A 22,416-nucleotide genomic window follows, 5' to 3' on the forward strand; every position below is an offset into this window, starting at 1 on the left:
GTGTGTGTGTGTGTGTGTGTGTGTGCCTGCTGCATCGCTGAGCTACAGAGACCGGAGGCGAGGAGAGCTGGAGCATTTGTCCTTGAGACTGACTGACTGGCTGCAGCTGTGGACGACCAGCCGTCCAGTTCTTGGATGAACCTGACAGTGAGTACAGAGCAGAGGCGATGCAACGCAGAACAGGATGAGAGGCTTTAAATTGCTTTAAATGTGTCTTTTTTTACGGTCTGCTTCGGAACAGAGGTGTGTGTGAGCGTGAGGCAGGTGAAAGTGTTCTCCCCTCTCCATCGATACTTGCTTTTTCAGCAGATGTCGGACTTTAGAAGTACTTTATTTTCGGTCTGCAGGGTTCATTGTGTGCTTTTAATGAGTGGCGTTGTAAACAGATCATCTTTAAATCTGTTTCCAGATCAGATGTTCTGCATCTGTGATGTGACGACATCATTTCTGGTCACCCTTCAGAGCAACTATGGTGTTTAATGTCGTAGAAAAGGGCATTTTGATTTGGGTACCAAGGTGTGTCCAGGTGGACCGTGCCGAGCGGACGGCTGGTAGGTGAGGTCGCGTCGAGAGGACCCTCGCCATCTGGCCAGAGCCAGAAAAGTGTCTGCGTGACGAGGCATCACATTGCGGAAGTGTGTGTGTGTGATGCAGGGATGAATTCACCTGTGGAGCTGCAGATGTCATTGTCAGGTCAGCTGATGCTTGATAGACGTGAAAACAAGGTGGGCGCACCCAGCTGCCCACAGGGAGAGATTCTGGGCTGAACATGTCATCCATGGAGATATGAGTGATATGTCGAGATAGTCCATATGCTGATCTGTGTGTGTGTGTGTGTGTGTGTGTGTGTGTGTGTGTGTGTGTGTAAGATCGTCCATGACATCAGCAGTAGGTTTTCTGACGAGCAGGATCACGTGTGCGTCGTTAACTCAAATTATATCTATTATATTAAGATGAAAAGCACCACTAGTAGAAGTATTTGAAATACATACTGCATTTAAACTTGAGTGTTTTAACATAAGAATCCTAAACAATCAATAATCATTGCACTCTGTTACAATCAGCATTTCCTAAAATCTGAGAAATCGTAAAAACCCGAGGTACATTTCCAGGTCAACCCCTCACTGACTGGAGATGTTGGGGTGGAACGCAGAAGCCGTCCAGCTAATCCAGCGTTGCTGGTGAGAATATGATAGAGTGCTAATCCACATTATGTCCTTCAGAGGGGCTCGGTTACATCATCGCCAAAACCCTCAAGATGGACACCTGCCAGGACAAACAAACCAGAGAGAAATTCTCTTAATTATAGCACTCGGGGGAACTTTAATCTCAGTACTTCACTGTGACGCTCGCAATGTAAAAATGCCAGAATGATCCGTCCACAAGGGGGCGCCTCTGTCCATAATTATTCACAACCCAATAAGAGCCCTCAGACATTTCTCCCTGCAGTCAGTCTCAAATATTCATGAAAACGGACCTACGTGGGTCCTAATGAAACCCAACCTGCCGCCATGTGAGTACTTGTTTCCCAGCACTGACTCACTTCCTCCCCAGTGGGATCACAGGATCCGCCGATAAGTGAAAACCATTTGAAGACCATTGACCCTCTGAGGCTAGCAGCAGCGGGTCCCGGCAGCTCTGACATTTCTATGGTTACGTTGCTTTAAGTTTCTCCCAGAGGCTTTCTAACGTTTCTGGCATAGCTGCGCGTGCGTGCGTGTGTGTGCGCGCGCGCGACCTCTGATCTCTGTACAGTGCACAGGAGATCAATACTGTGAAAGTGATCCGCTGCCTGCTTTGTCCGTGGTTTCACGTATAATTTCCCTCCCATCCCTTTACTTAATGCATCGTAGACAAATGCTTTTTCCTGCTTTTCCTCCATCTATGTTTTCCTCCCTCGTTCTCTCTCTCTTCTTCTTCTTCTGTTAGCCATTTAGGCTGTTGGTACGGAGAGACAATGGTGTTTGCCGACAGTGTCAATAGTTGCTCCCTCTGTATCAGTAATTGATGGATGGTTGGGAGTCAGGCATAAACTAAGCAGATTACCCTCACTACATCACAGGGCCGATGTTAATGTGTGTGTGTGTGTGCGTGTGTGTGTTTGTGGTTGGGGGTTGGTATACAGTGACTGTCCAGTTTTGGAAATCAATCCGACAGCCGTCCCCAGAGGCTGAGATTTGGTGGCTGTGAGTTTGGAGAGGAGAGGGGGGGGGTCCCACGCGCACACACACGTGTGTGTGTGTGTGTGTGTGTGTGGGGGGGGGGGGGGGTCCCACTTGTGCTTTTTTTCAGTGTAAAACGGGTTACATCTGGTGGTGTGGGGTCAATAGCCAGCAGCTGGGTGCTTGGTTCCAGGCAGCCGTCCCTCGGAAGCAGCCACCGAGCTGCCCCGCTCGGCTCGGCCTGCTGCCCCGCTCGGCTCGGCCTGCTGCCCCACTCGGCTCGGCCTGCTGCGGGCGTCGCTTTGGCTGCATCTCGCTTGCTCCGCGTCGCATGTTACGTCCGGACAATTCTTTGATTCCGCTGAGCCAAAGACTGAAGCTGTTGCTTTCAGAGCAAATCTTTTCAGAACAATGCGACGAGCCGTTGAGACAATGCCTCCGTGTCGGGAAGTGAAAGGGGAGACGCGGAGATCGGCAGAGACGGGTTCTTCCCCGGAGCACCGGGAAAATCTGCTGCAAGTTCCATTGTAATTCATCCAACATTCTTACGACATTTGGGCCTGTATCGGCTATTGTGCGTCCACGAGGATTTTCAGACCACAGCCTGGATGTTGCAGATTCATTTCTATTCAAATATCTCACTCTTAAGAAGAAACAAGACTTCCCTCTGACCAGTAATCGATTCATTTACTGTTTAGTGTCAGTTCAGCCAATTTGTGACTTCCACTGGCGGATCCAATACCAAAATGGAGATGGGTCATTTCCCCTCTTGATTTCCACCAATATTTCACCATGAAAAGCCAAGAAAAATGAATATAACAGACACAATTCTGACTTCCCCCAACTGTTTATGACCACTCTCTCCATTATACATTATTTAACCATTTGAAAATCCCAATCCCTCACTGGTTCCACGCTGCCGTGTGTTCGTGCGTGTGGCTGCACTAACGCGGCGTGTCGTTCTGTGGCGAGCTGTTTCATGTGGTGCATAATGAGATAATGCCCGCTCCGTGCAGTCTGCAGTCTGGCTTTTATTGGAGCAACAGATTAGCACAGGTGATTCCATTCCTGTGGAGATTGGTTTCAGCGAGTCGAATCGGAGCACGAACGCGGAGTCGGAGGGCGAGAACAGGGCGCCGCTTTCACTGGAAACACGCGCGCTTGGAGACAAACTCGGTGTCCCTTTCTGTTTGTTTTTAAAGTGCTGCTGATGCACAGAGAAGGATTTTTCTAGTCATGGTCTTGTGCCGTCTTTAAATGGATTAGTGACAACGGGTTGCGTAAGACCCGGCGGGACCTCGGCTGCTCACTGTCCCGCTGTGGAGGCGGGGGTGGGGGGCGTTCGCCGTCTTCCCCCCCAAACCAGCTCAAATTGGGAGCAACCAAGAATGAATGGAGGAGGGTTGGGGTTCATTGCACTGGCCTGGGGGAGAGGAAAGGCAAAAGTCCTTCCCACTGAGGAGCTGAGTTCAAGACTAGGCCCTGATGGAGACAAGAAGAAGACCAACAGCCCCCCCCCTACACACACACACACACTGGTATAAGGCACATCAATAAAACTGTTTTCTTTTTATAAAAATGATCAAAGGATAGGATAAAAAGGATGGTTAAATAGAGGGTGGAGGCTATAATTATTTGTGAATAAATACGAAAAAGAGTAAAATTATTTTTTATAAAAAAGCAAAGTGAGTTTCAGACTCCAAAAGAAGGCAAAACCAAAACCTAGTTAGGGTTTGGGTCAGCTTTAGGTTTAGGGGTCATGGTTAGGGTTGGGCTATAGGGTTACAGTAGAAGTTTAGGGTTAGGGGTGAGGATTTGGGTTGGCGTTGTGGTTTTGGACTGAGCACTGAGATACTGATCTGAGGGGTGTAGGTGGGTGGGAAGGCTGCAGTCTCCCCCAGGGGGGGTCCCAGCCTGGACAGGTGAAGATAGAGGAGACCTGCAGACATGTCTGTTACAGTATTAAGTATTAAAAATGTTTTTTTTATTTTAAAAAATGATAAATAGATGATAGAATAATTATACAGCTGTAAGAGATGTTTTAAAAAAATCATTTTATTAAAACCTCAGATGAGATTAGATTAGAAAGAGGGGTTGGAGTTTAGTATAGAAAAAAATGAAATGAGTTGGAGTTAGGGTTGTTTAGCGTTAGGGTTAGGTTTATTGTTAAGGTTAGGGTTTGTTTTTTTAACCATTCTCTCTGCCTTCCCAGTTTTTGGCCACCGTCCTTAAGCTGGCAGCACCTATTAACCTTTGTCGAGGCGCCAAGCGCTTCTTAGCGTTTTGAACCTCTCACTGTGCGTGCAGGAGTCCGGTGTCAGTGAAAGGTGAAAGGCATCACATCAGGTAGAAAGCCACAGCTGATTAGGAGAGAGGAAGCAGGCCGCTCAAGGTGCGGACATGAAACATCTGTATTCATCAGTGCTGGGAGGAACTGCTGCCATTTCTGGTTGCTTTCGCAGGAAAAACACACATTCAATCGAGGAAAATACCAAAAAATGACTCAAGGATAGGGGAGGTCAAAGGTCACATTAGCCTTATGCGTCTTGAACGTGATATCTGAAGGTGGTACATTTTCTTTTGTCATTAACCAGAGTTTATTTCAAAAGCATACACCTAAATCATTAACACGTATTGACTTTTTGCCTTGAGCGTGTGTGCAACTGCAGAGCGGTAATCCTATTTTTAATTTTGACTGTGAGATGGGGCCGCCTTAAATTTTTCACTGAATTTGAAAGGAGACAACTCTGAATCATTAAAAAATGCCAGAATTGAAAGGTGCTTCTGGAAAATAAATGGCAATGCCATCTCAATTCACAACAAACATCCATTGGTCTCATTTGAGAAGTTAAAGCTGTTTTTCAATCATCAAATTACAGCTGGAATGTGCAGAAATTCTCATTTTAATTAATTAAGATAATTAAACTATAAAACATCGATGTTCACGGACCGGTGTATCTGGAATGGCAGGCAAACATCCCCTGTTACTATCACCTGTCTGGGTGAAAGCCTGGCTCTCATTGGCCCAGAGAACAGCCAATCAGACGTTAGCAGGGTGATCCGGGGGAGGGCCATTCAAATGCTATGGCTGAGTAACCATGAGGGGTTGTCCTGCTCGGAGACCCTTGCCACAGCGAGGAAACCGCAGCCACCACAGACAGGAGCTCAAAGGCAGCCAGGGGCGGCGGGTGAGACGTGGGAGTGAAGGGGGCAATGAGACGGGGCAGGAGCAAACAGGGGCAGTAGATGGAGGCAAAGCTTGGAAGCAGAGAAGAGGATAACTGATACAAATTTCTAAAAATTTATAGAAAACGATTTTTTTTTAACAAAAGACAGACCAAAGGTCTGTGGACCCTTTTTTTCTCGCCTTCACAGCATGGTTGCGAGGTGCACATGGATCTAGTCGACCTCTACCTCCCAGAGTGCTTCACTTTCCACTCTGACACCGAGTAAGTACTTTCCCTCAGACTCCAGACTCTGTTTGATCATTGGGGTGATAAATATGTATTTTGTGACTCACAACTGTGCTCACATTTTGCTATATTTCTATTCATTATTACACACTTTTTATTACCAGGACCATTGCACTCCCCATTACTTTATTTGCTCATCGTCTGGATTGTGCAATTGTGGTTACTTGTGTCACTTTATGCTCACTTTTATTATATCACTGCTACACTTTTATGTAGATATATTTTAATGCATAGTTCTTCTGTGTCCCTGTGTTCGCAGTTAAGTGTAAACCTCTTTTTGCTCCCTCAACATCACATTGTGGAATAAAAATGCTAAACGTTTGCATGTGCAGCTGCAGTACGTTACCAACATTACATAGATTTCTATACGTTTATGGAAATGGGCCTCGGTGCTTTTCGCCCTGTTAAGATCAGTTTGTGATTTTACTGACTGATAGTCCAACATCTTGCTCAACAGTTGTCATTTGACAGTAGTGCGGTGGGACCAGCGGGGTCCTCCCCAACAGAAATGGAAACCCCGTGACAGCAGAATGTGAGCTGCCCCCCTGACGGGGCAATCAGATTGTCTCTTTATGCAAAATCGCCTAAAAAAAGAAAACCTTTGCGTCTTGCAAAGCGCGTCCTGTGTGAGTTCCACAGGAAAAGTTGCCAGGCAGACGGGGGGAACGGTGGGCGCGTGGGTGTGCAGGTTGGCGGATTGCCGGCGACAGAAGCGGCAGATCCAGGGTGGTGGTGGATGTGCAGGTGGCTGTAGATGATCCCCTGCGTGGCACGCTATCCATGCTCCCAGGCCCTCTGTGCTGGAGCTCCAGCCACAGGCGCCGCTTCTCACTGCAGCTGACTGCTTCATCCAAAGCCTGACTAAGGCTCTTACGGCTGGCTGGGGGTGCTGCTGATCCCTGATCTCCTACCAGCTCATTAGTAGCAAAACACTGAGACCCCACTGACCTAAATATCTTCTCCTCACGGTTCAGGTTAAACTAAAATCAAGTCCCTCGTAAGTATTTTCCTGCTGTATTTACATTTCACTTGCTTACCGTACATTTACCTCCCCCCAAATTGGCTCATGGGAAAGCGAGCGCTGCCCTCCCTGTTTTCTCTCCCCACTTGCAGGTTAATAAAGCTCAGCTCTGCCCCTTTCTTTCTGCTCCTCTCTGGCCTTTTCAGACCCTCCCTATCTGCCTGCCTCGCTAGCTGTTCTCCACCTTTCCACCCCTTTCCTGGTCGTTTCACGCCACAATTCGGCCTTTGTTGCCACGGTGCACTTAGAGTTGTTTTGGACACAAAAGGGGGAGAATACACACATGGTATTGGAAGGTATTAAGATTACCGCCATCGGCAGCCATCACAACGGGGATGGATAGCCGATAAATCAACCAACGTAAGGAAACACAAATTTTCTCAGCGTCTGGCTTTACTAGATATTAGAATTGGATTTTGCAGGTGATTCAGTGGGATTCTACAGTAGATGAAGCTTAAAAGTGGAAATTCCCTTTAAATGCTGAGTGCATCGTGCTTGAAATTCTGTGGGGCGGACAGCGCTTACGTAGGGATTTTTCCTGCAAAGTTGCTCCTCTTCATTTAAATATTAAAGGTTTAGTCTAAAACAGAAAATCAGAAGTGAACCCATGTCTCCCTCCCCCCTCTAAGTAATAGTCTTATTTTACCATTTTTTCTCTTTTTTAATTTGTCACAGCTCTTTGTGATGCAATTATTTGGCCAGTTTTTACGCTGCGCATTGCTGCTAGTGCAAGATTAAACACATTAAGAATCAGCGTTTCGTTCAAAATTCCCAGCAACACGAGAGCAGATTAGATTATACTTTTAGATCATGTAAAATATCATTTTGTGACAAATCCGTGCGTGGATAAGAGAAACCTTTCAGGTAATGGAAACTCATTCCAGGTGAGTCACGCCTTTCAGAAGCTAATTTGTCAGCAATCCGGGCAATTATTCCAGGCTGACATGACCCTGCAGCTGAAAGATGCAGAGAATTCTTGACAGTGGAAATGTAAAAAAAACAACAACAATCCAGCATCATACTTGTGTATCCCGGTTCCTTGTGCGTTCATCAGCCGCAAACAAAGAACACAGCACGTGAAAGGCTTCAAGAGTTCATCGTTTCAGATGGCGTCTTCGCAGAAAGCCGGTGTTTCTGACGGACGCCCAGCCCGAGCTTTGCTCAGCAGTGTTGTGGTTACGTTGCTTCAGTTGCTCGGCGTCTGCTATTGTTATCTTTACTGGATGTCAGTCCGTCTATTACTGTCTATGACTGCGTTTGTGGGTTTGTAGAGGGGTCAATAGCGCGTGCCCATAGTTTACCCTGGGGGTGGTTAAAAGCAGCCTATCTTTTTGCCTACCAAATATATTGTGGCTCAGAAAAACACTGATTTACATGGCAGGAAACCGACTGACTTCACCTCAACAGACCAAGGCGAGAGTGGGAGAGACGTATAGCTCTGTGCGCGCGTGCGTGCGTGCGGCTGAATGTATGTGGGCTTCTCGGAGAATGAGACGGCAGAGGGCTGTTTTAAAGTTGGCCTGGCGACAAGCAGATGCCCTGCAAATATGTGTCGGGGTGTTTATGAAGACACTTGCTTTAAAATGTGTCTTTAACTATGTGTGCATGGAGCGTGAACAGAGGAGCGGGAGCCCGTCTCCGATTTTTATTTTTACATCCATACATGAACACTTGACACCATGCCGTGTGTGCAGGGTCCCTTTGTGTATGTGCATGTGTGTGAGTTCAGATCACATGCCTCCTAGCCCACTGTACACCTCAGCTGGTTGGGATGCTTATTTTTTTTCTTCCCAGTGTGGTGACAGAGAGTCTGTTGTGGTCACATTACAACCCAATAATAAAGCAATGATGCACATTTTATCATGCAGGCCTGCCAGGAGTATTTATTTCAAGTGTTTCTAATGAAAGAATGTGTTTCTAAATATATTTATCAATGCCAGTAGAGACACAAAGCACATGGTTTCTGAAAATAAGAACATTATTGTCTGCTTGAAGGCATTCCTTATTTTTATGCAACTAAATCTGATTTCTATTTGCACATTGTTTTAGCTTAAGTTAGTTGCCTCTCCCCACATTTGCTTGTAAATCAAAGCTAGATTAGTTAACCTGCCAATTATGGAAAGGTAGATGTTTCAACTGTTCCTGTAATGGAGTAACAGATAAACAGCAAGGGTAGCTAGAAAGCATTTTAAAAAGAACCAAAATAGCCACTCTGATGAGGATGGTTGGTGGTTTGGCTATTTCCCTAAGTTTGCTTAAGCCACCTCCTCCTTTGAAAACAAAGCAGTGTAGACAGCAGATTTGCATTTGTGGGAAATCACAAACGGCTGGTTTAGATAGGCCTGGGATGGATGGATGCATGGATGAAGATGGGTGGAGATGTGGCAGATGTGTGTAGTCCAACTCAAACCTGCAGATTACATCTTGCTTCTCTTTCCTCCAGAGACTTTGGCAGGATGTCGGTGAGGGGCTTGGACCCCACCTGCCCTTCCAACATAAAGTGTGAGCCCTCTAGCCCGAGCCCCAGCTCTCAGGGCGACGTCAGCCCAGCCCAGCCCAGCCCTGGAAGCTCTTCTTCGGACACAAACTCCAGTTACGGGCCCCTGATCAAAAACCACAGCAATGGACTGGACTCGCCAAGCCCCTACGGCCACTCGGCCGGGCTGGCCGGCAGCGTCGGAGTAAACAAGTCGGTTTGTTTCTCCCAACAACAAAATCAAGTAATCTCCAAAGTAAAAGTTGCAAAATTCCTCTCCTTTGTGCCTGCATGGAGAAGGTATGGGGAAGAAGAAAGCCCAGTGAAGTGTGAGTTCATGCTGGGAACCGTGGCCAAGCGGCTGTGCCTGGTGTGTGGTGACGTGGCCTCGGGTTACCACTACGGCGTGGCGTCCTGTGAGGCCTGCAAGGCCTTCTTCAAGAGGACCATCCAAGGTAGGAGACGCCAACACGCACAAATGCGTAGGAACAAGTCAAACCATACATTTAGTAATAGAGTTTATTGTGCATGGTTGATAATGTCTTGTTTATGAGCAACACGGTGTTAATGCAGTCCTACCCTGAGCGTTTGTTGTGGCGTAAACAGATCCCGAACAGCCAGAACATCTTAGGAAGGCTTTAAGTTAAGGCGTGCATGCAAACAGCTGATATGCAGTAAAACTTTCAGCTCACACTGTATATAGTCAACATGGTTGAGATTTGGCTTTAGATGCTGCTGAAAGGGCGCCTTAAAATGATGCTTCTGGGCTCGAATGCCTAGAAAGACGTGTTCTGTTCAGGATCCCGTACAATTTGGCTGCTGTAGCCGGGTTCAAGGGGCAAATCGGATTGGAGGCTGGTGGATTAAACTGGGAGATCTGTTGTCTGGCTCATCAGACACTTCCTGTTTCTGATGGAGCGTGGCAGCTGAGAGTGCAACCGCTTAACATGCACATTCGGCTGCCAGGGATATTACCACCCAACGGCTGCTGGATAGGTGCGCTCGTGCGCGGTAAAGCCAACTGTAATTAGAGTCATTTGGAGGTGAAACCGCTGACTTTCAAACACAAAGTTGAGTTTATTTGTCATGCGATGACTTCCAGAGTGCAGCGAAAAGAGATTTTAATGCCTCTGGAAGCCGCTCGACACCAATCGTTCCCATCTACAACAACTATTAAAAATAAAGTGTTTTTTCTTTCATCTTCCACCCCAAGGTAATATTGAATACAGCTGCCCAGCATCCAATGAATGTGAGATCACCAAGAGGAGGAGGAAGTCCTGCCAGGCCTGCCGCTTCGTCAAGTGCCTGGCCGTGGGCATGTTGAGAGAAGGTCAGTTGAAACCTCGCTCTTGAGACGGTTGGGATGGTGGAAAGAGGGACATGAAGGGATTGACGCCCGGCGCACTCGCCCGGCTGCTCTGTTGTGCATTCCTGGAAACAATAACAGCTTCTTTCAGCCTCTCACCTGATAAACTGGTGATGGCATGAGCTGAAGCTCTGTAGACTGCAGTGAAACCTAAAACTTTTGACAGTTAAACCTCAGCCCCTAAGTGCCAGCTGTGCGTGTGTGTGTGCGTGTGTGTGTGTGTGTGGTAAACAGTGCCGAACAATGTCTTTGAAGGGGAGGAGAGCGCCACTAACTTCAATTGTTTCAGCCTTTGCTTGACCAGAGTTCTTCTGGGGCTCAAGTCGGCAGCAAAGTGTGATTTATTGTGTTAGTCGGACTGAAAAACAACTTTAAAAATGCATGTGAACACTGTTGTCTGACCGTAATTCTGCTAGAACTCAAAGGAGTCATGCAGAGTTTGAGAGAAACGAAAAGAGGCTATTTCATACAGGTTATCCTGCACCAGCACATCTTCGTGCTGCTCGCTAACTTTTATTTTATGTGATCTGTGATGTAACCAGTCGACTGGGCAGAGATCCAATACTAACAAGCTGAAAGAGGACATATCCTTACCTTTGTCAGGACGTTCTGCTCTTCATTAAGCAAACCAATGTCCCTTTCCGGGTTGCATACTGGAGAAAAAGAGTAGTCTAATTAAATGACTTAATCTTTCTATTTCTGTGAGCTGGTTTCACGGTGGAAGCTCAAGTCTAGTTCTAGTCATGGATTTAAAGTGGCATGTTTTAAATTGGAGGATTGCTCTCATATGACATTTTTGAGGGACTGTGGGTTCTACTCGTGGACAAAGAGTCGTGTCATGTAAACATACCATGGTCAGGTGCTCCTTTATCCCGACTGTGTGCCTGCTTGGTGACATACTGCCATCCCGATTTAGAAGTGACTCCAAAAGGAAAACATTAGCAACCTCCTCCTGTACTGGCCACTGACTGCACACTGGGAATGGAGGAAGTTTGATAATAAGCGGGGAGCGCATGTGTATTTTTAATTAGCTTTCAGCTAGCAGCCTCGCACGGATACCAAGATTTCTTTTATATTATTTAAAAAACAAAACACATTCGTGCACATGCTGCTGTCCTCATTTTTCTAAATTAACTGTTTTTAATAGCGTGCAGCTATCAACAGCATCTCTCCACCCCCCGCTGCCGTCCCTCCCCTCTCGTAAATTCCTCCAGATGCCTTGTGGGATTCCTGGACCTCCGTGAAATGCAAACTGTCCCTCGTAACTCCCGTCGTAAGCACCCTCGTAACGCGCTCCACTGTGTCTCATAATGCCCCCACCCTTCTCCCTGGAGAGAAAGCAGTAAAGGCTGAGACGGAGGAGCTGGGAGCTTTAATGGCCAGAGTCAGAGGCGCATTAAACACACAGCTAAAAGACGTAGAGACCCCAGGCAGCTTTTGATTAAGCTGCGTTTAGGGCTCATTTCCAGTGGCCGTCTCAGTAAAAGCACACTCGTATAAGCAAATATGCGCAAATGAAAAAGAGAAGTTTGATTATATCGGGATAAAAAATTTCATGAGATGAAAATTGACCTCATTCCAGGATGGACCACATGGGAGCAGGTAATCGCCCCCTGGTGGTCGGCAGCAGGGAGGAACCAGCTCCACCCCATCAAACGAGATTGATATTATTGATGTACTCCTAATGGTTTCTGCTGTTTTAGATAATTCTCATCACATCGATTTGGGTTCAAGCTTTATTTTCCACCCTTCCTTCCATTTACCATAATTAAAGAGTCGAATGTCATAAGAATGGTGATTATCTCAAAACCTGGTAAAACAACACAGCTTTTCTCTTGCAAAAAGTGGCATTAAATCATTCAAGTTAACATTTAAGTACGTCTAAACCATGGTCTCGTGCTGTTTTGTGCAGTTACGTTGAAAATGAAGTAGTAATTTTTTAAATCCCGGGTCGGATGTTGCTGACAGTCATTTAAAAAAAAAAGGGCCCAAATTTGAAATGAACGCAGCAAATCCGTGGACTCCCCTGGCTCTTCTCCACGGCCTCATCCCCATTTCCTGTCGACAGAGGCTGCTCAATCTCAGGTTAATTTATTCAAGGCTTCAAAAAAGAATCCTTATTTGGTGCTTTAATGGGACGCGGGTGTCGTCGCGCATATTCGCGACAGCATCTGAGAAGCGTGGGATTGTTTGTACTGCACACATGTCTGTGGTGACAGCATCAGCGATGGAGGCAAAAGCCAGCGTGCCCAGCAGAACACGATGGGTCAGTGCTGCCTCCGGCGTGCTTTGGGAACCTGTAAATCCACCCGCGTGAAGATCGAGACCCCCTCAAAGGAAGGCTGCAGCAGGAAATAGATCAATGTCTAAGTAGTCAGTGTTTATTGAACTCTGATGGGCTTTACGAGAGCCCGAGTAGCTGTGTGTGTGTGTGTGTGTGTGTGTGTGTGTGTGTGTGTGCGTGCGTGTGTGCGTGTGTGTGCGTGTGTGTGCTGTTATCCGCCAAAGCTATTCTTGGCTTTTAAGTTGTCAGCACGTTCCACTGTGAAGCGTTACACCGGCACACAACAATGCGCCCACGTGAAACGCACCTTTCCTGCCAAATAAGCGAGCGTGTTTCATGTCATGCCATCTGAATCCGGTGTTTGGTGTAATCCCATGACAACACACATGTAAGCATGTTCATCTCTCATCTGACGCCGCCAACAGGCACCTGCCAGGCTCAGAGGTTAATCCACACTTACTATTTGCCCCTTGTGACTTCACCAGGTCCAGGAGATCAACACTACATTTACCCAATGTCTCCTTCAACACCATCAACCCCCCATCCCCTCCAACACACACACACACACACACACCACACACACACACACGCACACGCACACGCACACACACACACACACACTCAGTCCTCTTTACCCTTTTAGTATTTACTTAGTATTAGAAATAATCATCTAAGTGAATTATCTGCTTCAATAATATATATGTTCATTTTTGCCAATTAAAAAAACCTTCAATACACAAATGACGATCATACAAGTACGTTAATGAAAATGAGAATTACACTTTAGAGTTGAAAGACCTCCTTGAAGCTTTAATCCTCTTTTTTTTTAAATGCATATAGCATTTATAGAGGGGCCGATGCTTTTTCTGCTCTGTTTTCACGCCACATTAATCAATAAAGCAGGAATGATGTAACGGTAATAGCTTCACCATAAAACGCCTTTAAAGAGCTTCGCAAGCCAATGATGCTAAAAACTAAGGACATTTCTATAAACTAATCCAGCACGTTTGCTGCCTTTGATGAGGGGATCTGCTGGATGAGCTCCATAAATATGTGGAGAACTAAGAACAAGTACAGGAGGCTCAAGGGGATGAAGGATCACCTCCAGGTGTCAAGTGGGCAAATAATTCCCAGAGGGTCTCTTTCAGATCTGCAGCATCTAAGACTCTCTCTCTCTCTCTCTCTCTCTCTCTCTCTCTCACACACACACACACACACACACACACACACACACACACACACACACACACACACACACACACACACACACACACACGCAGATGCACACACTGACGTGGCATTCTGACAAGGTTACCACAATGCTCATTAAGATGAACAGTTGTCATCAGCTGCTCTTAACTCGCCAGGCGTCCTGTTTCAGGATGCTGTTGGACTGGAATTAGACACGTCCCGCTCGGCCTCCTTAGGTTCTGTAAGATGCGAGAGGCCAGGACGAACCCCCCTTCCCCATCCTCCTCGACCCGGTTTGGAGGAATTTGCTTGTTCGGATTGTTCCAGAAAATTGAACTTGATGGTCTCGGTTTTTTATAACAGCCCACACTGGTGTTTACCCTCAAACACTCGTCAAACTCACCCATCTTTGCGCTATATTTAGCGTGTTTATGCTAGCTGCATCATTACCTCCATGAGGGAGGTTTTGTTGAACTTCCTGTGTTTGTGTGTCATCAGGTGTCCGCCTGGACCGGGTTCGCGGCGGAAGACAGAAGTATAAAAGGAGGATTGATGCCGAGAACAGCCCGTACCTTCACCCACAGAACGCCCTGCCTCAGAAAAAAATACGTACGTGCACAATCACCTATGTGGCAGTGTTTACAGTAAACCGCCGCCTCGTTAGTGTGTTACAGTTTGCACCTTTTGCGTGCGATGCGCGGATTTCAAAGCAGCATTTGCAACGAAGGTTTTATTCTTTTTGTGTCCCTCAGTCACCGTCAGCCACGTGGTCGAAAACAAAGTGGTGTCGGTGCTGCTGGTGGCCGAGCCGGAGGGCATCTTCGCCATGCCCGACCCCACCGTGCCCGAGAGTGACATCAAGGCTCTGACCACGCTGTGCGACCTGGCTGACAGGGAACTGGTGGTCAACATCGGCTGGGCCAAACACATCCCAGGTAGCCTTCAGTCCACCCCCAACCAACCCCCCCACAACACAAACTGTCAAGTCGGCCATGTGCTCGCGACGCACAACCTGCCCGCACATTAGCTCTCATTAAGTTCATAATCAGATCAGAGGAGGAGATTGGTGTGACTAGCTGTTGCCAAGATGCTTGCTGGAAGCCCAAAACAAGGCAAAGTGCCAGACTTGTGTGTTATCTGTCAGTCTTTCTGACATCAGTGTGTATGTGTGTGTGTGTGTGTGCGTGGGTGGCTACGCTCCTGATACATTAAGATGACCAGAGGCCACCTGGAAGTTTTAATTCATTTCCTGGGATGAGGATGTGTCTGAGTTACGGAAATCCCGCCGCTACTTGGAACTGGCTCAGGCTCCCACAAGGGTGTTGTTTTGTCCCCCCTCCCGCTGCATGAGGCAGAGGAAATGAGAGGGGAAGTGCATTTTCACAGATTAGCGATATTAAAACGCGGGCGCGCGCCTCCAGCGCCCCTGCAGTTGTGATTTGGATGTGTGACTTTGCCAAACGGAGAGCAGGGCCTGGAGTTCTCACGTGTCATCCAAATCCATGAATACATCTGTGACACCAGCACGCCGCGCAAACACGAAAACACGCACGCGTTCGGACTTTGACACATCTACCCGTGTGCGTGTGTTTGTCCATACACACCAGTCTGTGTTCTGGCTGTTTCCGGGTAAACACGCAGCTTTTGTTGGAGCAAGTGCGAAGAGTCTGGATGGAACTCGATCTCAAAGCTGTGCTCGGAGGCCAAACAGAAAGTGAAAACTGCTTGTTTTTAATCACTAATTAGCCCGGCGCCCGGTGGGGGGTGTTTGAGGTGTGTTCTGTCTGGAGTAGATCCGTCCCGACTGCATTATCAGCTGTGTGTGTTCGCACCCAAAACATCACCAAGGAAACACCTGGGCTTTTTGTTGATGTCTTGTCCCCAGAATGCTTACAAAACAAACACTGGAGATGGTGTGTGTGTGTGTGTGTGTGTGTGTGTGTGTGTGTGTGTGTGTGTGTGTGTGTGTGTGTGTGTATGCGTGTGTGTGCGTGTGTGTGCGTGTGTGTGTGTGTTTAGATTATGGTATTCTGTCCTCATTTCTACTTACACAGCGGATATGAATCACCCATTTCTGTGTGTGTTGGTTTTTGGTGTCCCTTATCAGCATTTCCATTGTTCTGGTCAAAAAGCAAGAAGGGCATCTACCCCTCCTCCTGCTCCTCTTCCTCCTCCTCCTCCTCCTCTTCATCACCCCCCCTTCCCCCGGGGGCTTGGCTTGTCGCCGTCTACCACTTTTCTCTTGTTTTTTTCCAATCTTTATTGTCAGCTATAGCGAGACAGACGCAGACCGACTGCTGGGTGTATTTGTGGCCCGTTTGCCAGCGGAGGCGGGTTGGGAGAGCGGCCGTGCACATCAGAGACCCACCTGAGGGGAGAGCCAAACAGGACATCAAATCTGTCCAGTCCAACTGTCAAATACACTGCACCTGCAAACGTCCATCACCGGTGGAGGTGGACAAAGAGGCTTCTCGTGTGGAAGACGTCAGAATTTTGAAATTAAGTTCACTTTTAATGATTTATTCTGGCCTGTGGGAGCAAGAGGAAGGAAAAGTGGCAGCGAGAAGACAAAAATGAAAGGGGGGGGTGGCATTATTCCCCAAAAGGCTGAAGAGCTAACAGAGAGCAAAAGAGCCACTCAACCTCCGAGAACCGCAGATGAAGGAGTCATAAAGAAAGCGGATATTTAAAAACATGCCCCCTTCGCTGGCACCGTCACCACCGTGTCACATCAGGTCCAGATGAGTGACAGGACACACGGCCCCCATCGCCGGGGGAGCCGGCCTCTAGGGCAGAGGGGCCCGATCCATCTGAGTTCCTGGCCCGTGGGGAGGTGAGTGCGACGGGGCTCGGAGGTGCGGCTCCCCCCCCTCCCTCGTCTCTGCCCGCTCTCATCATGGGGACTGACAGTGACGCGGTCTGAGGGCCAGACCGGCAGATGAGCTGGCTAAAGACCAACCGCCCTCGCCGCTTTTGGCCTTTTCGAGGCCGCGCCGCGAGTTGGCTGTCGAACGTGTGTGTCGGAACGCCGCCGCCATGAACCCCCTTCAGCGTCCTTCCAAAAAAAAATAACAAAACTTTCCATATTTATCGAAGAGCCATCTCATACCCCCCCCCCCCCCCCCCCAAAAAAAAATCAACATAGTGCCGGAGATTTCATCACGCTCGTCGCCCGGGACCTCGATCGATGGCTCAGTGGCAGAATACTGATCCCTATCGACCAATGAAATTGTGCACAGACAGCGTTTCCAATCAATCAGCAGATCAGTGTGTGTGTGTGTGTGTGTGTGTGTGTGAGGGGGGGGGGCACTGACGTCCTTGTGGTGATTGTAAAGAGCAATGGCTCCTGATAACAATCACTGATGGTGTCAGAAATTACAAACGCGCCCCCCCTCCCTCCCCTTGCTCTGTAAAAATCATCTATTTCATTACAGTAAATGCGTACGGAGGTGTGTGTGTGTGTGGTGTGTGTGTGTGTGTGTGGGGGGGGGTGCTTTCTGGTTTAATCGCGCTCCTGTGGGGTGTAATTGTCAATCAAAGTGGGTGTGTCCAGCAGAGCGCCGTTAAATCTACCGTGCTCACTCCCTCTGTCCTCTGCTGTGCCCTTCTCTCCTGCTGCCAGAACCTTGGCTGTTCTCACTTCATGCACAAATTATCGTTATGGCGAACATCAAATGATCTGGACGTCAATTCGTGATAGGAATTGTTTTTTGGCGAGTGTCCCTTGTCGCAAGAATGGTCGGCGGTGGAGGAGACAGAGGGAGATGGAAGCTTCTTTCCCCAAAAATATATTTTTATTTTTCTATGTTCAAAAGCGTGCAAAAATTTTCAGTGCTCAAAATACAAATAAAAACTTAGCAAAACAATAACTAGAAAATACCAAAAATAAAGTGGCTTCAAAGTTGCCAGGCTAAATCAATACAATAGCATAAAGACCCTGCACACTTCTACACAGCCACGACTTCGACCCTTTCTCCATCATGCCGAACCCAAAAATAACCCCGTCTGGGGCCTACTACAGGGCTTATATACCTGTAGCCCCTCCCACAGATTAAACCAATTATCAAAATTATTATTATGCTAAATAATACATTTCTAAACTCAAAATAACAACTGAGAAGAACATACATAATATGCAACGTCCAAAGGAAATTTCCACCACCAAAAACCACCCAGTGCATAGTAAAATACATGTTCACCCTACCACAATAAAACACCCCCGCTAACATAGAAACCCCGCCATAAATACAAACATTGAACAGTCCAACGGTTTCACCAAAACCAGGAAGTCGTGCGTAAGCGGCACGGCTCACTCCGTGACATTCCCCCCCTTCTGAAACTGCCCCCTGTGGCATCCTAGAGAGGAAGTCGGCAGTACGGTTCATCTTCCCTGCTCTGTACAACACATCAAAATCAAATGGCTGTATAGCCAAGAACCACCTTGTGATCCTAGCATTTGTGTCCTGCATACACCCCAGCCAGGACAGAGCTTTGTGGTCCGTCTCGAGCACAAATTTACGCCCCAACAAATAATATTTGAAGGAGTCCAGTGCCCATTTTACTGCGAGACACTCTTCTTCTACCATTGAGTAGTTCTGCTCTCTGGGTAGCAGCTTCCTCTCAGAAGCATCGGTCTGCACCGTAAATGTTCTCTGAAAGTCTGGACTGAGGAGCACCGGCTCTTGACACAAAGAGTCCTTTAAGTCCCGGAACGCGCTCTCGCACTCCTCTGTCCACTCCACCTTGTTGGGTTGGCTCTTGCGGGTCAGCTCTGTCAGTACAGACGCCTTCGCTGAAAAGTTTGGTATAAAGCGCCTGTACCAACCCACAAGACCCAGGAACGACCGCACCTGCTTCTTGGTGGTAGGCCGCTTTGCAGCCATGATGGCTTCCACCTCCCCCACCTGAGGGCGGATCACACCCCGTCCCAGAACATAGCCCAGGTAGGACGTCTCCTCCCTGGCCAAGGCACACTTGTTTGGGTGGATGGTAAGGCCCGCCTCCTTAACCAAGGAGAGGACCTGCAGCAGATGACTGAGATGCTCCTCCCAGGTGGTGCTGTAGATGATGATGTCATCAAGGTAGGCGGCGGCAAAGCTCTCCGCCCCCCTGAGAATTCTGTCCATCAAGCGCTGAAAACTCACCGGCGCCCCATGAACCCAAAGGGTAGAACTGTGAATTGGAAGTGTCCAAATGGTGTTCTGAAGGCAGTGAGCTCTTTGCTGCCCTCTGCTCGTGGCACCTGCCAATAACCCTTGCACAGGTCCAACGTGCTGAGGTATTTGGCCTTGCCCAGTCGTTCAACCAGGTCATCGACCCTTGGCATGGGGTAGGGGTCGAACTTTGCCTGCATGTTGACCTTGAAGTGTTGCTCCAAACACGCTTACATGTGCGCCAAGCATACACACTGTCGTACATGAACACACACACACATACGGGCCTGTGTGTCAGGCTTAAGCTACGCCATAACAAAATGCAATTTTGGTAAAAGAAACACGCACTTTCTACCTAAATCAGACTTTTCAAACACGGGGCAGTTCAGAAACACTGGGCTTCTGTGGCGGCTAAAGATACCTACTCACATGACGCCATCTCACATGACACCAAGCCACCTGGACCCACGTGCGTCCTGCTTCACGGTCGCTAATGCTAAAGCCGCTGTACTCAAGTCCTCCTTCTTCAGTTTTGCTCCTCTCTCCCTCGCAGGCTTCCCCTCTCTCTCGCTGGCCGACCAGATGAGCCTTCTGCAGAGCGCCTGGATGGAGATCCTGATCCTCCGGGTCGTGTTCCGCTCGCTGGGCCTGGAGGACAAGCTGGTCTACGCCGAGGACTACGTCATGGACGAGGAGCAGTCCAGGCTGGCCGGGCTGCTCGACCTCAACAACACCATCCTCCAGCTGGTGAAGAAGTATAAGGTCATGGGGCTGGAGAAGGAGGAGTTTGTGCTCCTCAAGGCCATCGCGCTGGCTAACTCAGGTATGAGCCCTCACGCCAGCATGCTAACCTCACGTCCTTCCAAAGTTCTCATTTCTACCCCTCTGCGCAGACTCCATGCAGATTGAGGACACAGAGGCCGTTCAGAGACTCCAGGATGTTCTCCACGGGGCCCTGCAAGACTATGAAACCGCCCGCCACCCCGAGGACCCCCGGAGGGCCGGCAAGCTGATCATGACCCTCCCGCTTCTCCGTCAGACGGCGGCGAGGGCCGTCCAGCACTTCTGCAGCATCAAGCAGGACGGACGGGTGCCCATGCACAAACTGTTCCTCGAACTGCTGGAAGCTAAAGCCTGACCCACACATGGTGGGGGGTGGGGGTGCGGTTGGGCTCCACCAGTACTCATGCTAGGAGTAACTGGGAGACATTTAGGAAAATGCACTCTATCCCCAATGAAAGGTTAAACCGAAGCGAGAAGTTATGTAGAGTCTTTGAAGACAGGTGGGGGGGGTCGTCTTTGTTTTGATGGACAGATAAAAGCATGAAAGAAGGGAAAAAAAAGCCTTTTCGAGATAAATACAGATACATGCCAAAAGTAGAGCTTCTTCTCTCATCAAAATACCACCTGATACTTGAAGATCCTTTTGGATTATTTCCCCATCCTGCTTTCCTCCATCGTGCATTTAGGGAGCCTTTAACCGCGTTCACTTCTCCTTTTTGTACAGTAACGGTTCACCGGGGTCATCCTCGCCAGAGTAACGACTCCGACTACCCCAGCATACCAGCAAACGTCCGCGCCGCTGCAGCGTGGCCCGGGGCCCCCCAACAGAAACCCACCTCTCACCCCCCACAGAGACAATAAAAAGGAAGTTACTACGAGGTCCCAATCGTGAAGAATAACCAGCGTCCTGCTTTGAAAAGATCATTTTCAGGGAAAGCGAATGTAATGTGAAGGTACAGATATTTATTTTTTTCCCTTTGTTTGCTGTTTTATTTACTAACGTGGCATTATTGAAGACTAGACTAACATAGCAGCAGCGCATCACGTGTTGTTTGCTTTTCTTTTTTAAATAAAGATTTTTAAATGATTTTTTTTTTTACTAGCTCCTCTGCTATGGCACTGGTTCCATATCATGACGTCCAACCCATGATTATAAACAGTATGTACTTGAAGATAATAATGTCGTAACCTTGTCGTAGAGCCATAGATGTAACTTTAACCATGTAAACTGGCTGCGATGCTGTATAATCTGGATTAAGGGGGGCTTGGGGCGCCCTTTTATGGTAGAAGTCAATGTGTAGGAAGAAATCTGTGCACTAATTTTATCATTTAGCCATAAATGTTTTGGGGAAACAGGTGATAGCGCTTCAGTTAATCTGTGTGTTCTGTGTGGAGACATTCTGAATTATTTCTTTTTCTTAACAAATTAAGGGATTAAACTCAGAAGTAATGCAAATAAAACAACTAAATCCTGCTCTTTTTTTTTTAGTTGTAAACGGATGGTACTGTGACACTATAGCGTGCATATTTTTGAGGTAAATAGCCACGGCGTGCTGGTTTAAGTGTAGGGACTGTACTCTCAGCTGTAAATACCGTCTTATGCCAACAAATATGGGTGATAATAATGCAGATGAGCTTTGTTTGGATGAGCTGTGCTGTGCTTTAGGTCATTCTCAGGTGGATTCTTGGGCAATAAAAGAGCATCCTTTTAATGCAGAAATGTCATCACGCGTGTGGTTTTTCTCAGCTGACGGACAAATTCGTCAGGAGCTGCGTAACGGTGGCGGTCTGGCATTTCCACGTCAGGCCCCCCTTATGGCACCTTGAGGCCATGGGGGCCCAGTTGGAGGGAGACTTCTCATTAATGGCTGTAATGAAGCCTCACAGTGGCTCAGGGGAGCATTGCTCATCACGAGTGCCGGCTGAAGCTTCACATTACATGTTTATCATAATTATCCAGTTATCAATACAATAATATGTGAGGGAGTAGATGCCTGCTGTCCTCTGACATCTGACAACATAAGCGTTAGCGTGGACAGTGTTTTTTGCTTCGATGCATATATCTGGGGGGGCAGCCGATGTGGGGATATTGTAGTAATTCTGAGAATTATATCATTTAGCTGTAAAACAGCCCCCCCCAAAGCTAACAACGGTCTCAACTCACAGGTTGAGACATTGATCAATTGTTTTTTTTTAAAAATTTGATGCAGATGTAGCCTCATGTTGCAACACTTTTAGCATCTTTTTAGTTTTATTACATGCAGAATTTGGCTCCTGTGTGTGCTGTGCAATGAAGAGACTAAAATAATCTCTCCCATCCAGAAAAATGCATTGATTAAAGTTTATTATACTTAACCTATTACATTATTTCTAAATCAGAACAAAAACTAACAATAAATGACCATAAAACAGTGCTGCTTCTAAAAAACCAACACGTTTCATTCCACCATAAAATGGGTTAACGTGGATACCTCGGTACACCACAAGGGGGCGACCACGATACACCC

General features: G+C 47.6%; 1 protein-coding gene and 1 long non-coding RNA gene across 3 annotated transcripts; one reads left to right on the top strand and one right to left on the bottom strand.

The window, feature by feature from the left end:
• The first annotated feature begins 5,280 nt into the window (after window positions 1–5,280).
• On the top strand, window positions 5,281–21,634 carry LOC130515960 (estrogen-related receptor gamma-like). Of its 2 annotated transcripts, none has more exons than XM_057016659.1 (8): window positions 5,281–5,611; window positions 9,100–9,345; window positions 9,433–9,587; window positions 10,346–10,462; window positions 14,472–14,582; window positions 14,726–14,908; window positions 19,680–19,949; window positions 20,020–21,634. In XM_057016659.1, the coding sequence occupies exons 1-8, from the start codon at window positions 5,556–5,558 to the stop codon at window positions 20,262–20,264; spliced, it is 1,383 nt and encodes a 460-aa protein (XP_056872639.1). In that variant the 5' UTR covers window positions 5,281–5,555; the 3' UTR covers window positions 20,265–21,634. The 2 variants fall into 2 exon arrangements, with proteins under 2 accessions (XP_056872639.1, XP_056872640.1); XM_057016660.1 differs by lacking the exon at window positions 5,281–5,611 and adding an exon at window positions 6,883–7,016.
• On the bottom strand, window positions 9,638–12,039 carry LOC130515964 (uncharacterized). The gene is made up of 2 exons (XR_008947314.1): window positions 11,093–12,039; window positions 9,638–10,563 (listed from the first exon to the last, which is right to left on the bottom strand). It is a non-coding gene; the product is annotated as an uncharacterized LOC130515964 (long non-coding RNA).
• Window positions 21,635–22,416: the final 782 nt, after the last annotated feature.

The sequence above is a fragment of the Takifugu flavidus genome, chromosome 19 (genome assembly GCF_003711565.1).
Source record: "Takifugu flavidus isolate HTHZ2018 chromosome 19, ASM371156v2, whole genome shotgun sequence".
Lineage (NCBI taxonomy): Eukaryota > Metazoa > Chordata > Actinopteri > Tetraodontiformes > Tetraodontidae > Takifugu > Takifugu flavidus.